A 17,384-nucleotide genomic window follows, 5' to 3' on the forward strand; every position below is an offset into this window, starting at 1 on the left:
CCTTCGTTGCCCGAGCGGTATTTTTTTTCTCATTTTGTCTCTCATAGTTGAGGTCTACCTATGATGCCAATTACAGGCCTCTCTCATCTTTTTAAGTGGGAGAACTTGCACAATTGGTGGCTGACTAAATACTTTTTTGCCCCACTGTATATTGTATTATGTTTGGCGTGATTGGGAGATTTGTGTAGCAAATGATGTATCTGCTTGTGTATATACACTAAAAAGTCTCAGAAAATCTGGTAAAATGACGAACAAAAATATATATATTTTACTACATGTAATCTTTTGGTGTTTTTATCCATATTTATGTTTCTATGCATTACTGCTGAAAGTCTACTGAAGGTAGAGACTATTCCAAATTGGCTATCATGTTTTTATATTCCCTAAATATTGCATGTCTGGACCACTACTTATTTATCACAAGCACTTATTTATTTATTTCCTTTAGTGAATTGACTTTAACACTGTTTTATGCAGAATTTACCAAGCGTTTTTGGATTTTGTGGTAAATACTCCATAAAGGGAAAGTGAATTGACATTTTCAGCATCACATATGATATTTGGGAAAAATGTGTCAGATCACCTAAATACCTCTTGCAAACTGCTTTAGTGAATAGAGACCAGTATTTGGTGTTTTTCACATGTTTTTGACATTTTATTGCTTATTTTTATTTATGCTATTTATATTTGTTTTTTAGTGCTGCTCTTTGACTTTATTGCCTTATATAGTGGGTATCCCAATGTAAGTGCAGGGAGCTTTTTTAAAAAAGGTTTTATTATACTATCTATTTATAACTATATACTTAACCAAAGGAAAAAACCCAACTGTTAAAGTTGTAAAGACTCAAGGTTTTTTACCTTCGTGGGTAATGAGATACTCAGAAAAAGCCTAATACAACAATAGGCATTCATGTTGATTTCAATGACTTTGCATATGTGTACATTGCATTCACATTTTCTATTTAAGGTAATGGTGCCATTGCATGAGTACAAGGATCTGCACAGCAGGCATATTTTTTCAGTCCTGTGCATCTGAAGACCCATGATCTGCAAATGCACAGACCTGTGCTGATTTTGATAGCTGTCAAAGAATGTCTGTTACTTTGAGATGAATGGAGGAAATGAATAGTGAAATTATGATTATTATTATACAGGATTTATATAGCGCCAACTGTTTGCTCAGCACTTTACAATATAACAGGAGACAATACAGCAACAATACAGTTCAATACAAGAGGGTTAGGATAGACCTGCTCCTTGGAGCTTACAATCTAAGAGGGAAGGGCTAATGGTACAAAAGGTAATAACTGTGGGGGATGGACTGGTAGGAGGAAGAGAAGATTCAATTATTAGTTGAAGGCAGGATAGGCTTCACTGAAGAGATAGGGTACAGTCTTTTATAATGTTATCATGGAAAATTGCGTATTATAATTATATAGCAATTTCCACTTCTCCACAAAGATCTACAAACCATTACTATATTTTATGCAAATATTGAACTTTTGTTTCCAGTAAAAAATCACAGAAATATTAAGTAACACTTTGTAATTAGAGAAACTAGAGCAGGTTATAAAAAAGCTATGTATTTCTGCAAACTTAGAGGAATAAAGTATTTTTCACCTTTATCACTTGACATATTTCCCAGTGTGTTATATATTTTCCTGGCTGACTATGATTGTGTATTCACAAAGATGATTTCAACATAAAGATAAATAATCAAGCTGTGTTTGCTAAACAAAAAATTAAATACAAAAATGAATAATACCTTTATACATTTTCAAAACTTCTACTTGTCTTTCATTAATAAACCTTAAAAACAAAGTACAACCAAATAAAAGCACAGAAGTATTTTCAATGAAATCCAATAATCCAGCAAATATCAGAAAAAGCATTATTTGCATATTTCTTATAAAGTGGCATTCGACTGAAAATTATTTTTTTAGCCATCACCACATAATCAAAAATGTTTTTTTTTCATAAAATGATTGTAAAATATAACGTATTGTAAAACATAACTTCAGGAGGCTGTTGAGTAGCCTTTTTTTATCTTGGTTTTATGTGCACCCCATTTTCACTTAAATCAGCAATGATGTTCATTAAAAAATGATATTACTTTTTCCATAATGTACATGGGGTGTCAGTGAGCACTAAGGGTGTGTAGAAAGGTGTAAGCTGCAGGCACTAAAGGCTCGCCCTTGGTATCCTCACTAGTGAATGATATATAAAAGCTGCACCTTTTACACTTCATTAAATTTTCTATAGCCACATACTTTATTTCTTTTTTATTTGCGATTACAACTTAGTTCCTTAATTATCATCTATTTTCTGAAATATGAACCTGCATTTGATACAATATCTTATTATCTTCTGAAAAATTATGTAAAAATGTATAGCAAACTAGACTATACATTGTTCTATTGGACTAGTAAGTAAAAATGCACAATTTAGCCATTTAAAAAAAATATTCTTAAAAGACAAGGTACTAAGTTATTTTTTGAGTCCTTGTCAACATATACCTTCTGTAGGTCATTACTCCCTATATATTGTATTTTCATATATTATTTTGATTTAACTGTGTTCACAAGAGCACAAGAAAAGCAATATTTCTATATTTTAAGGGATCACATGCAGAGAAGTAATATTAAATTGTGGCATGCTTTCTCTGGCTATCCCACTGTTGCTGAACAGCAAGTCATCTGGTTGACAGGACATGCTGGGACAGCACAGCAGCTGGGCAGTCACAGTTTCTTTAAGCCTGATTTTATGACTTACTATTTTACTGTAAATCAAATCAAATATTTGTACAGCTAATATGTGAAATGTTTTCATAAAATATATTATTTCATTAAATTATTGTATGCCCTAATGGGTCTATATCACTTTGACATGAAAAATAGAAAAGTTATTTTCTTTCACCTGCTTATTGCTGTAAATATAACATCTATAAATTACACAATAAATAAATACTGCTAATGTCACTACAACTTTCAATACTAAAACACCTTACTATTATAGAATATTTAGTTATCCACAAATTAAGAATGCTTCAGAATTTTTTAAATAACCAACATATCACCTACTTGAATATGACTAATCCTTGGAAATTCCTGAAATGCAGGTAATCTGCATCCTACTACCATGGCAATCCCATATCTTCATACTATGAATCAAATAGGTTATACAAGCACATGTATAAAATCAAAATAACTGGGCAAGGCCTATAACCCCTCAAAATTAGCATGCTGACACGCTAACATGTGCAATAATTATCAATACTGCATGCAAATGTCCATTTTTAATAAGATTCTATCTTAAAAAGAACTCTAAGCAGCAGTATCTGTTATGCTGTCCATAGTGCTGATAGCACCAGGTTATCCATAAATTAGTAAAATATTTAATTTTTTCTGCCAATTTTGCATTTCCTTATTCAGGCTCCACAGTCCAGAGCAATTGTGATGCAATACACCTTTAATTGCATAGATTTGTGAATACAAAATATTTAATTCTTTAGAAAATTTTTGGATTTCTTCATGAATGGGTCCTAGCATGTAACCCCATTTTCCTCTAAATCATGATAACAGTTTTTCTGATAATGGAAAGAGTTAATGGATCTCTGGGATAATGACATCTTGAAAGTTGTTTGTTGTACTTATGTATTGTCAGTGACTTAGGTGCTTCAATTCAGGTGTAGATCTTCTCCACCTTTCAAAGTGATATTAAAGAAAGATATTTTTTTTTAATAACAAACATGTCATACTTACCTGCTCTCTGCAGTGGGTTTGCACAGAGCATCCCCAATCCTCCTCTTCTTGGTTCCTCTTCTGGCTCTCCTTGCACTTCCCCTCTACTTAGTGTCCCCATAGCAAACATCTTGCTGTGGGGGCACCCAAGCAGCCTCACTCCCAAGCCACTGCTTGGTGTATCCATTCATACATTGAGTGCGGCTGTACCAACCCCCCCCCCCCACGCTCTCTTCTCACTGGCAGTAATTGACGGTAGAGGAAACCAATGCTGTCCCAGCCAATGAGGAGGCAAAGGATTGATTCCAGCATAAGGGATAATGAATCAATCACAGATGTGGACAATATTATTTTTGAAGCATTTGACATTTGAAGCATTTAACATTTGGATATGAATCATTTATGGACACTAGAGCATACATTTGTTATAAGAATTAATTTGATGCTGAAACGCTTGGTTACTGTATGTTTTGTGTTGACTATTAGCAGCACTACACTATATTATGTGCATATATTTTTGATGTATTAATGTGAGAAATACATATGGTGTGAGCTAATAGTTAAATGAAGAACCTCTTGTTCTCCACAGGCATTCTGGTACCTGGATCAGCTACACGGGATATCTTCAACAACAAAGAGTGTGTCAGGGACCGCCACGGCGCCTTCCCTGGCGCACGCGCACTAGCGGCGGTTCGTGCCGGGATACAAGCACCAGGTCTCGACGGGCCACGGCTGACAGGAATCCGCGCATGCGCAGTAGGAGTCGTGGGCGCGCCCTGGGCTGCCAATGACAGCCAGGGGTGCGTCCTGGGTGGCCAATGACAGCCAGGGGCGTGTCCTGGGCGGCCAATGACAGGGCAGGGCGCAATATTTAAAGATGCCCTGCACTGTCACAGGTTGCCGCAAGGTCTGATCTGTAACCTGAGTTCCTGTGCCCTGTGATTGTTGACCCGGATTGTTTGACCTCTCTGCCTGCTCCAGCTCTGACCCGGATTGTTTTGACTACGCTGCCTTCTCCTGAGTTTGACCCGGATTGCCCCCGACTACGCTGCCTTCTCCTATCCTGACCCCCGGCTTGTTTGACCATTCTGCGGACTGACTACATTACTGACCCTGCGTGTGACCTGACATCTCTCTGCCTGCCGACTCTGTACCTCGCCGTCCCCCACGGTGACAACCACCTGTTTATCCTGCCTGGTCCTGCCGGCCTCCTCACATCTGGCTCTCTTCAGGTGTGCACACATCCCCGGAGGTTCCCTCTGCCACTGGTGGGATTGCTCGGAGGTCGTGACCTGGTCCTGGTTCTGCTCCAAGTCCATCCCCACCATCAGGGGCCCTGGTGAAAACGCAGACCGGGACTTAGACTCCACGCTTCGGGTAATTCTGTCAAGTGGGCTGCCAGAGGCACCACCTGGCGGATCCGTAACAGAGTGTCTCTACCTTGCAGTTTGACACCCCTCCAACAGAAACCATTCTCTGGTAAAACAGGCTAAGACTGGAACACTGCCACCCTGAAATACTGTGCCATTACTGAGCAATATATTTCTGCAAAACTGTGCCTTTACTAAGAGTCATATTGCAACTGTATGAACATCCTATAGCTTGTTACTTGAAAAACAGTGCCTAGCTAATATCTGCATATATCTCTGTAAACCTTATTACAGAATCCAAAATATAATACAACATTCCAGACTGTGTTTTCTCTCCCAGGTTGGGAATCACAGTCCCAGTCACTGGGAACTGGGACATGGGGCAAAAAAATTAAATCATGATAGATAGCTTCATGTTGGCCTCTTTTACAGGTATAGAACATTTAAAACTGGTACCTATACTGTTTAAAATTCAGTAAGGCTCTATCACTGCCAATAATCAGAGCGGCGAGCAAGACTTACTAGAGGCTGATCTGCTGACAGCTCTAAGATTTACTGCTGCTAAGGGAGGGAGAAAGCAACAGAGATGACACAAACTGTGCTGAGGAAAGTCAGGTTAAGGAGGAAAAAAGAAAAGCAGGTGATGTGACAGGACACATTTTGTGCCAGGGACACACAAAATAGTTAAACTTACAAGTATAGTGTCATATGCTATCTCCTGATTATATTTCCTTTCTTCTAGCAACCCTGAGAACTTCAGCATTGTAAAGCTTCTGCAGCTTTCCTCACTTCCCAAGCCAAGACTTATAATCAGGCTGGAATTGCACACATTTTAATTACAGAAAGTGACATAAAGTTTTTGAGACCAAGGAGAGGGAGAAAATTCTCAGTAAGGAATTGTTTCTGTGTTTAAACAAAATGGCAGCCTCTAGTAGAAAGAAACAGGAGCAATGCTGGAGGTAATATCAGCACATACTAATTTTGGTATCATAATTATAATTGTGGAATGTATGTTCTTTTATAAATAAAAACAAATTGCTTTCAAACTTTAACTGTTACTAAATAAACACAAGAATATCAAAGTACTATATTACAGCTTACCAGCCCTGTACTGGTACATGTACTGGCTGTATTCATTTTACGTTTTTGGGTTTTAGTACATTTTCAGACAGTACAGTATATATATGTTGACCCCTCAACACTTTCTGTAAGCTAAACTGGAAGTGTTATTTTCTTTCTGTAAACTACTAATGTCTCCATTCCCCATGTAATGGAGCTGAAAGAAAGACACGTTTGTTAGTGGAGCTAGAAGCAGGATAGAAAAAAATAATAATAATGAAGACACCTCATCTAAGCACTGTGGAGCTGCAATAGTTTATATTTTTGGGTAGAGATTACTTTTAAACTAACTATCTGAATAGGTTATGGAATAGTCACATTCTCATCTTCATCTTTTTACATTATCTTTATATAATCTTGAATACTTACAAATATATCACCTACATACAGTATAAACAGCAGCGTTGATCAAAACATTGACAAAAAATGAAATCAAAATTATAAACCTAGCTGAAAACATGTACTGTAATACAGAGTAAACAATACAATGAATTGTCAGGCTTAAAGTAATAATAATCTTAAAAAAAGCAACAACAAAAAAAAAAGTCCAAGACACTGGACTGCATAGCTGACAATTTGACAACTGTATTACATTTTTTCCTTTGTTTATTGAAATATTATCACCAAATATAGCATTTCTGCAAACAAGTCAAGGATATATTCATATCTCTGAAAATTGCAGTCATTCATCAATGTGTCATATTTGCATTCATCTGTGCCACAGAAGACATAAAATTTAACATTTAATGCTAGAATGATTTATATTCAAATGAAAAATAAAAATGGACATTTCTGTCTACATAAATATGTGAAGGAAAAACATCTTGAAGTGTTTTGATATCTATCTGTTTTATGTAAAGTGAAGGAGGGTTTTGCTTAACAATATCTTTTTAGACATACAATTTTGAGGCTGTTGTAATATATGTTATCTTACGCTGCAATTCCTTCCTATGTACTTATAGCAACCTTGTCTGCAGAGATTCTGACAGTCTGATGTGGCGTGCTTCTTGTAAAGAAATTAGAAGGTTGTCAAAAACATGTAAATTTATATTAAGGTCTGTCGCTTTAAAGTGACAATAGTAAGGACAGTATGAATGTTCATATGGTGGTTTTTACAGGAGTCATAAAACAGGACATTTTGACATACAGGGACTTGAAATGAAGTTTTTTAAATTTTTCATAAGAAACGGTTTGCCTTTCTGATAAATGTCTTTCCAAAAGTAAAAGCGATATTTCAACTTAATGGTATATAAAATATATAACTGAAAGCTATTAATTCAATGTATAAGTTAATTTATTTTTACTGTACCTGTTTATCCTAGTAACAGGAGACAATGGTCCTCACATATGGGCTTGTAAGTGGACTATACCTTGGAATTTTCTCGGCGACAGCATTCAAATTAAAGGGAATTTGCGTAAATGTTATTAATACAGGCTACTCTGACACTCGTGCTGCAGGGCATTATGGATTTTATAAAAAGGCAACAGAGCTTTGCGATTTCAGTCTGTCTATCTCTTTAATCAAAGGTCTGTGTGAAGCTGTACAAAATAAGGAGGGAGGCAAGATTAAGTCACTCCTCTGACTCATTTAGATGTATATGTAAACTTGTAGCCTTGTTAAAGTGATTCTGTCATTATAAAAATAGAAACAGGCATACCTGCAAAGAAAAAGATGGGATGCTTACCTTTTCCATTGCTCATGCTGCCAGAATGCTTCTCCATTCATGAGAAATCCTACTCTGATGTGGCAGACCAAAGGAATGGACACTCTTGGAAGTGTTTGTTCCCAGTGGACTTCAGTGATTTCTTCTGAATTAAGTGGCATCCTGGCAATGCAGTGAGCAGAAAAATAAAGTGTTCCATCCCTTCTCTTGAGATACCTGCTTCTAATTTTAGTTTTACAGCATCTCTTTAAGAACAGGCTTTCTCAGCAAACCTGGTAAGTAAAACCTTGGAAACATGAAAAGACGCATACAGCTGCACCTGTTATCAGGAAATAACAAATATGAAACATTCAAAAACAAAAACAGAATGTCCGAGTTACCAGCATAAAATATTTAAAATATTTTTAAAATGTATATATTTTAGTCCTGAATAAAAGAAATAAAAATATAGTTACAAAAACAATAGAAATTCCCCTTAAAAGAGTATTGATATTTTTTGAAATTTTAAAATCATACTTACCTAGGTGGATGCAGCATTGATCCAATGCTGCATCTGTTCCCTCTGGCTCTAAAGCTGAGAACTGAGTGATCAAACATCTCTGATCTCTCAGTCCTCCCTGCCACTCTGAGCAGAGAGCTAGTGACTGTCAGTCACTGGAGCGCTGGGACTGTGGAGGGGGTGGGAGTGACTGGCTCAGGCTCTCAGCAGATCGATGAGAGGCTGATACAGGTGAAACTCAACAGTATTCCCCTTCATCCCTCCCCCAGCTGCTATACAAAAGGATAAATAGGGAGCTGAAGGAAAGATGAGCTAAGCCAATGCAGACACTAATTAGGCACTATCAGCAGAGAAGAAGGCTATGGCAAGCAAGGTGAGAGGGTTGTGCTAAGGAATTGATTACATTTGCTAGCAAGTTCAGAGTTACATTGCAAATCAATAAAAATCATTGATCGAAAGGAAAAAATGCTGCAATTAAGCCTGGAAAATACTTGACTTTAAATATTTTTAAAATGTATGTATTTTAGTCCTGAATAAAAGACATAAAAAAATATAGTTACGAAAACAATAGAAATTCCCCTTAAAAGAGTATTGGTATTTTTTGAAATTTTAAAATCATACTTACCTAGGTGGATGCAGCATTGATCCAATGCTGCATCTGTTCCCTCTGGCTCTAAAGCTAAGAACTGAGTGATCAAATATCTCTGATTTCTCAGTTCTCCCTGCCACTCTGAGCAGAGAGCTAGTGACTGTCAGTCACTGGAGCGCTGGGACTGTGGAGGGGGTGGGAGTGACTGGCTCAGACTCTCAACAGATCGATGAGAGGCTGATACAGGTGAAACTCAACAGTATTCTCCTTCATCCCTCCCCCAGCTGCTATACAAAAGGATAAATAGGGAGCTGAAGGAAAGATGAGCTAAGCCAATGCAGACACTAATTAGGCACTATCAGCAGAGAAGAAGGCTATGGCAAGCAAGGTGAGAGGGGTTGTGCTAAGGAATTGATTACATTTGCTAGCAAGTTCAGAGTTACATTGCAAATCAATAAAAATCATTGATAGAAAGGAAATAATGCTGCAATTAAGACTGGAAAATACTTGATTTTTCTGTATTTTACATATATAGTACTATAATTTTAAAAGACAGTGACAGGGTCTCTTTATGTATATCACACCCAAAGCACTAATCACTGCCACTTACAAACATAAAGGACTCAATTCACTAGAGGCATGATGACAAGATAATATTTGCTTGTTCTTTCCATGTTTATGCCTGTTCATATAGGTGGATTCAGCAGCAGTATCCTATATTCATTTATCATCCGGTGAGAATTATTGTGCATCAAAATAAGTCAGTGTCAATTTTCAAAACAAATATTTATATAAAAAATCCAAACACAGTGTCTGTATCATTAACTACATCTGTTGAATGTTTCAAATTACTAATGCTAAAGACTCTATTTTATTCTAAATCCTGATGAACCCATGGAATTCATTCAATGTACAGTACAAAAAAGTAACATTAAGGTATCACCTCACCTACACTTATTTCTCAGTTTTAACATTGAAGGTTGATTGCCAACTGAATATTTTCCACACAGAAAAAAAGCTGGATTTCACAAGAGTCACAGTTAACTTTTAAACAGGTGCAGACTAGTGTGTACCTTTCAGTTCGTTGTAAACTTTTGTGAAATAATAAATAACAAAGTATACTCTTTTTTAATAAATCTTGCTAATAACTTACATTTTGCCATACATTGACCGCAGTTATAATAAAATATTTGATATGGTACTTACAGTAAATATGATCTTAACACCCTCAATCCACTCTGTTGGTTTAATGAAAAAAGTTTTTTTTTAACTATTTGTGAGTATTTGTAAAACCAGCTTGCAACCAAATTAGCACAATGGCAACATTCACACAATTGTCTATAACATAGAAACAGTGTCTACTAGCAATGTCTAACAAATAGTTCACGGACGAGTCCCTTGCAATTCAAATTTTTCAAAATTGACTAATACTGTATGCAGCACCTAAAAATGTTCACAATCACTGGATGTTAGTTCTGCTGGGATTGAGTAAGGAGTGATCAAATTTCATCTTAGATTTCACTTCAGTTACCCTATTATTGATTTGTTGCTAGGTTAACTATATTTTGTGCCTTCACTGCTCTTTGCATTGAGGCAAAAAGTAAATTTTAATATTGCTTTTTTATTCTGTAGCAGATCATGAATATAGTCCCTAATGAGAAGTATTCCAATATTAAGAGTCATTACTGAGACCATTGACGGTACAGAAGTCAAATGTAATAGGCTTTTGTTGCTGTGTACCATTATACAGTACAGATCAACTACATGACTTAGGCAGCCCATAGATGACTCGATTTTCTTTCCTTCCACCACAGTAATCAAAAATAAACAAACAATCTGACACACTGGTTGTACCCAAGTCAATCGATATCCTGCCTGTACATGGATCACATCTTTGCCAGTCTCTGCTAAACTGACTGAATTTTGATCCATGCAAGGCCAGCTTAAGCTTACAATGTACCACAAATGTAGTATTATTTCATTCATCCATAGAGATGTCACTCCCATGGGAATAAAACCACTAAATCACAGCCCTGTGAAGATGTGGTTTTCAACTTACCACTGGCTATGCAAAGTATTTACACTAAAACTAGGACTTTTTTCATTTTTCTATTTTATGGGTAGAGGTTCATTTGAGGTAAGTATACCTGAGTGGTGTGTTTATGCCGTAATAATCTTTGAGTTGGTATGGATTTCCTTCTTGGTTTATAACCCTTATATGTCTCTGTCACTTGTTAAAATACAGTATTTCTCTGGTACATCTAAGTAAAGGTAAGGGCCAGGTCAAGGGTACACAGTTGGTGTACCAGGAAATAAGTCTCTGTTTGAACCCCTAAAGCCAGGTCAGGCACTGACCTGCAACTCTGATGCCAGTATTCTGAAATGTTTCCTTTGGAGGGAATTCCATTAAATTGGCCTGGGACTTGAACTGCCCTAAATAATATATTAAAATATAAGCATGAAAAACAAACTGTGGTGGTAATATAATACCCTGTTATAAATATGTTTTTATGCAATGACTGCTGAAACCACAGCTGTCTTTTATGAATGAAAAGGTACAGATTTGCTTTTGAGCCCAGTGACCCCTGCAAAAAAGTTACAAAAAAGCCAGGTTTTATGAGTGCAGTATTTATCTACCTTTGAAGTAATGCAACCACACACCATCTGCTTGCACATTAGGCCCTAAAGCCAGAAAAACCCCTGTATTTGTGAAAAATTGAGAATTTGCTTTGTCTTGTATGGGGTCCATACAGTAAAATATGCTGGTAAAAGTCCCTAAAGCTTTACACCATATCCTGAAATCTTTTTTTTTTAGATTAGAAGTGATAGGGTCCATGGACCCCTTAACGTATCTAGTAATATGCCACACAAAAACATTTTTCAGAATGGCAAAACTCTAAATAGTAAAGTTTGCCAAGTAGGGGCTGCAGTTTCTAAGTTAGAAATTGTATTAGCAAGGAGTGTACAAACCCCCTGATCTAAATCAATTTCAATGTCCAAAAAATGTGATGTGGTCAGACCTTCAGTTTTTTCCTATGCAATGTGTGATGGGAAATTGCTGAAACATGCTTATCAAACTCTGAAGCAACTGTTCATAAAGTGGAGACCTACAAAATCCAATGCAGAGGAAGTATCAGGATAATGGACTATGAAAGAGCAATGCTTTTATTCAAACCATTCCAGGAATTAGCTAAATAGTGTCATGAAAGTTAAACCACAGTTTTGACTTTTCTGGACAAAAGGTTACTATTTTATGCTAGTATGCCTCTAATTCAGGACAGCTTCAAGTTTTATGAAATTTGTAATTCATTACTCCTAAAGGTTGAAGGTATACTATTTATGGTATGTGATGCAAATGTTGCCATGGACCTAATATTTGCTAAATATCCTAAAGACTCGTCTATGCTTAAGTATTCCCCCAAAAACAGGATACAAGGTTGCCAAACTGCCCCATAAAAATGATTCAGTTGACATTTGGAGAGACCTAAATCCCATTAACATTATTCTTCCATGTACACACAAATATTTTAGATTTGACCACTTATTTAACTTTTCCTCCTTCCTACCATATGCTGTATATCCAAAGCCAGAATTGGGTGATTTTTAGGACCATGCACTTGTGGTCATGTAAATCCAGAATCTTGAATCACACAAATCAGCTCCTATATGGAGACAAGATCATTTACTCCTCAGAGGTGAGGGTGCAGCTCTGTTGGGGGAAATGGTTGGCAGGCTGGAGGATCTTTTAAACTAGAATCCAGGGAAATATAGAAAAGCACCCAGCACCTAGAGGTAAGTATTAAGCTTTCTCAATCTATCCCCCAAGTAGTGGTAAATAGCATGTGTATTACTATTTCTGGGATGGATGAATCCTACTGCACATCAATATCTCTGTAACCTGGAACTCAGTGGCACCAGCATGAGGCAGCTGCCTCATCACCGTGGACATATCTGGTTGGGCTTCTCAGACAATAAACACTTTAAAATACTGCATCCATCCCAGGAATAGTAACACACATATGGTTTACCTCTACTTGGGAGGCAGAGGATCTTGTAAGTTTAATATTTAATTATAAATTAACTAGATCAAACCGCGCAAGTGCTTACATCATAAAAAAGCAGCAAACACTTTAAGAGGATATCCTCTCTTAACAACAAAAGTGAAAAACTATACTTGGTGTTGCACTAATAAAACAATCAAAGTGATCTCTTATAAATATTACATAAATAATTCATTAATATACAATTGTGCAGTGAATGAAAGTGCTCTAAAATAACCCAATAACCACAGAATAACGTGCAAAATTATGATCAAAGAGTAAAATAATAATCATATATGTGACAATCCCAATGAAGGTATATGAAACAGTCCCCTTTTCCTTCCTTAAGTGAACATTCCCAGATCCTCGTTCCAGCTTGTGTGACCACCAACGTGACCACTACACCACTGTGACAACAAATTGGAGGCTTACCAGATCCTTTGACACCTTAATTATAGGAGGTCAACATGTGCTTTGTTGAAAACCATCGATTCACGCTGCCATGCCTCAACCCGGACCACATGTGCCTTCCTTAAAACGTCCCAATCACACAGGGTTAGTTTACAACCACGCAAAAATAAAAAATGTCTCTCATAGTGCAGAAAATTTGCAAACCATTTATTAAAAAGGAGAAAATCACACTTACAAACAGTTTAAAATCCCGAGGGTATATAAACTCATCAAACAGCAAAGATCAGCATAAACAGCAACTCTTATGCAATGAAGTCTCAAAGGGAGACTTTTGTGAAAGCAGTACACTAGTGAGGTGAAGTAAATATCTTCTAATACCATAAGATATGTAAGTAAAAGCCTTCCTCCTGCCCTCATCTCCAGGAAAATTTTAATGTATGTGGGAAGATCTTATGCAAAGTGGTGGGAACCCTATACCATCGGGATAGAATCTTGTAATCTTGCTCTTGGAACTTGTTGGCAATGAAAGACTTGTGGGCAAACAAGATTGTTCATTCCACCTGGACTGGTGTGAACGTCAACTGCAGGTTCTCCTCCCATGTAAATAACAGTTTATAAACTTGAGATAGGAGGTGAGGAATGTATGAGGTAGCTACACCCAGATGCCCCAGATTTGGGGAGAGAGGACTTAAAATAGTGATAAATCTGCTATGTAGACCAAGTATCCGTAGGGGGGTCCAAAGAATTCTGACTGTCCGTTAGAAAAGGGCAGCAGGAAGACAGGGCTATATGTAGAAGGAGAAATTGGTCCACATCTAAAAGGCGGCTGAGCAGCTTATTGGTATTACCCACCACAAAGTCCAAGTCTCGCAGCTCCGTGAGATAGCTGAAAGCAGAAATGTGGATGAAGATCACCTTAAGTGTAGGTCCAATGAGCGGGAGGGCTAGCAGTGGTGAAGAATGTGGAGGGGAGAGCCATGGAGCCATGGAAGGCTCTCTTCGCTGGAACCGAAGAAAATTCCTGTTCAATCATGACCCACATTTTAAGGCTTGTCTGAGTGCAACAACTTACAACATGAGATAAGTGAAGGACTCTAAAATATGATAAGACATCCAGCAAACCCATCCCATCTCTCGCCTTAGGAAGGGTGAGGAGCGAGATATGGACATGGACATGTTTGTCCTCCCAAATACATTTCAGTAGTAGAAATTTTGGTTGAACAAAAAGATATGGGGTATCCAGATGGGAGGTGCCTGAACTAAATACAAAATCTGAGGTAGCGTGGTCATCCTAAAGATGTTACAGCACCTGAACCAAGTCAAATTTAGGGTCCTCCATTTCTGAAGACTGAGGCGAATCTTAGCCAAGAGGGGATGAAAGTTAGCATCAAACAGCTGATCTGAGTGGGCGGGTTAACTGAATTCCAAGATATTTGAGATTGTTAATGGCCCAGGAGAAGAGAAGAGTGTGTGTATCTGTTCACTTGGTCAGTTTCCAAAGAGATATTTAGGGCCTCCAACTAGTTTATCTGATAGTTGAAGAGACCCCCACACTGATGAAAGACAGACATCAAGCTAGGAAGGGTCACCTCTGGGTTGGAGATCAGAAAGAACAGGTCATCAGCATAAGCCATGACCTTATGGTGGCCTGACCCACCAAGGAGCACCTGGATGTTAGGACTGGACCAGATCTAGCACAAGTGGACACTATATTTATTACACAGTGGTTGTATTAATTAATTCATTATTTATTTATTGACTTTTTATGGAATATTTGATTGATTATATTGATTGTATTTATTAGTAGTATGATTTATTTATTATTAGCACATGATTCAATTTTATTTTATTTTTACCTTGGCACTGCATCTTTTTTGTATCTGTTGGGAATTAACATATATCAGTTCCTTGCAAACAGCCTGATTACCCATTTGCACAGAATGTTTGCTCTGATTGATATATATGAAACCTAGTTGGACAGCTCACATGACTGGGCTGCAAATATCAAATGGTATATTCTATTTTGGAAAGACAGAATTAGAAACATAGGTGGAGGGATATGTATATATGTGAAGAGTGATTTGAAAGTGGGTTTGAAAGATGATATCATTAATAGAACTGTGAAGGTGGAGAGACATTGTGGCTGGATCTCCATAAGAGTGTAGGAAATTAATTGAGGGAGAGTTTTATAGGCCTCTAGCATAAAGGATGAGGAAGTGTCTCAGCTCCTTTCACAGATTGAAATGACTGGGAGGCAGAGCAATGTTATTATGAGAGATTTTAATCATCCTGATATTGATTGGGCAAATGGAACTGCACAGTCAACAAAGGCTTGACATTTTTAAACAGATTGCAGATCAATTTAATGGAGCAGAAGGTGAAAGCTCCAATAAGAAAAACTGTTCTTTGTATATATTAATTTCAAAGAACATGGAGCTTGTTACAGATGTGCAGGTTAAAAACAACTTGGGTAATAGTGATCATGGTGTAATCACATTTGCCATAAGGTACAGGAACAATAAGCCTGTTGGGCGTAAGCATTCTAAATTTCCAAAAAGCTATCTTTAATAAGCTGTGGTCCTTATAGCATGACACCCAGTGGTGCCACATATTTGAAACAAAGAGCACAAAAGGTAAGTGGGAGTATTTAAGGATGAATTAAACAAGTGCATTAATCATTGCATTTCGTTGGATGACAAACAAAAAGGAACACAAATAAAACCTACTGTATGTGGCTAAATTCTAGAGTAAAAAAAAGCAAAAAAAAAAAAACATACAAAAAACAAAACAAATAAATGATATAAAAATAGGCCTTTCAAAAATACAAAGTAGAAGGGATACCCTCAGCATTCCAGATTTACAAGGAGTGCAAAAAGAAAAACAAGCCAATAGGGCTGCTAAAATAGAATATGAGAAACATATTGTTACAGCAAGTAAATCAACTCCCAAAATTTTAAATACACTATATATCAAAAGTAAAAAGATTATAACAAAAGATAGACCTCCATAAAGAATGAGCAAGTGAATATGGTTTGTTAATGTAAACAAATCACCAGGTCTGGGTGGCTTACACCCATGAGCCCTTGGAAAATGTAATACAGTTGTAGCCAAGCTGCTATTTCTAATTTGTAAAGACACATTACAGATTGGAATAGTAACAACTGATTGATAGATATTAAATGTAGTAAATTATCATAGGTGAAAACCTGCATGGATTTATGAAAGATAATTCTTGTCAGACTAAAATGTTATTCTTCTATGAGGAAGTAAGTAAGATATTGGATAGTGGAAGTCCATTGGACATTGTTTATCTAGGTTTTGCTAAGGCATTTGATACTATACCACATAAATGTTTAATCTATAAAACAAGATATGTTAGAGTTGATGAAATTGTATGCACAATATAGGAAATACATGAACGGGTACAGAGGGTAATGATAAATGACTGATTCTTTAAATGGTCTAAAGTTGAGAGTGGTGTGCTCCAGGGTTCTGTCTTGGGGACAATGCTGTTCAATGTGTTTATTAATGATATAGAGGATGGAATCAAGAACTCAGTTTGAGTGTTTGTTCACAATAGCAAATTATGCAGGAAAACTACTCCTGCACAGGATATGGCAACATTACAGAAAGACCTTGACAAAATAGAGGGTTGGGCAGCTACATGACAGATGAGGTTCAATAGTGAAAACAATTATGCACTTGGGTACCAAAAATACACATGTCTATTGCAACATAGGAGGGTTCCCCTGGGAGAATCCATGATAGAAAAAGGATCTTGGTGTGTTTGTGGATCAAAGACTTAGCAGGCAATGCCCAGCCATAGCCAAAAAGGCTAGCAAACTACTGGCATGCATAATAAAGGGCTTACTTTCAAGCAATACATCAATGATTCTACCCCTTTTCGAATTACTAATTTGGCTTCATCCTGAATATGCAGTTCAGTTTTGGT

At 36.9% G+C, this 17,384-nt stretch overlaps 2 protein-coding genes across 2 annotated transcripts in view; one reads left to right on the forward strand and one right to left on the reverse strand.

The window, feature by feature from the left end:
• The window catches only part of LOC149463731 (uncharacterized), a 29,161-nt gene extending 18,491 nt beyond the window's left edge, over positions 1 to 10,670 (forward strand). The window contains exon 2 of the mRNA XM_089674876.1: positions 10,614 to 10,670. Coding sequence (XP_089531002.1) covers positions 10,614 to 10,670 — 57 coding nt within the window. The remainder of the gene's footprint in view (positions 1 to 10,613) is intronic.
• Positions 1 to 17,384, reverse strand: part of LOC149463730 (cadherin-10-like) — a 590,257-nt gene that overhangs the window by 272,074 nt on the left and 300,799 nt on the right. The window lies entirely within an intron of this gene.

The sequence above is a fragment of the Staurois parvus genome, unplaced genomic scaffold, assembly GCF_062004578.1.
Source record: "Staurois parvus isolate SC_StPar_1 unplaced genomic scaffold, SC_StPar_1.0 ptg000153l, whole genome shotgun sequence".
Lineage (NCBI taxonomy): Eukaryota > Metazoa > Chordata > Amphibia > Anura > Ranidae > Staurois > Staurois parvus.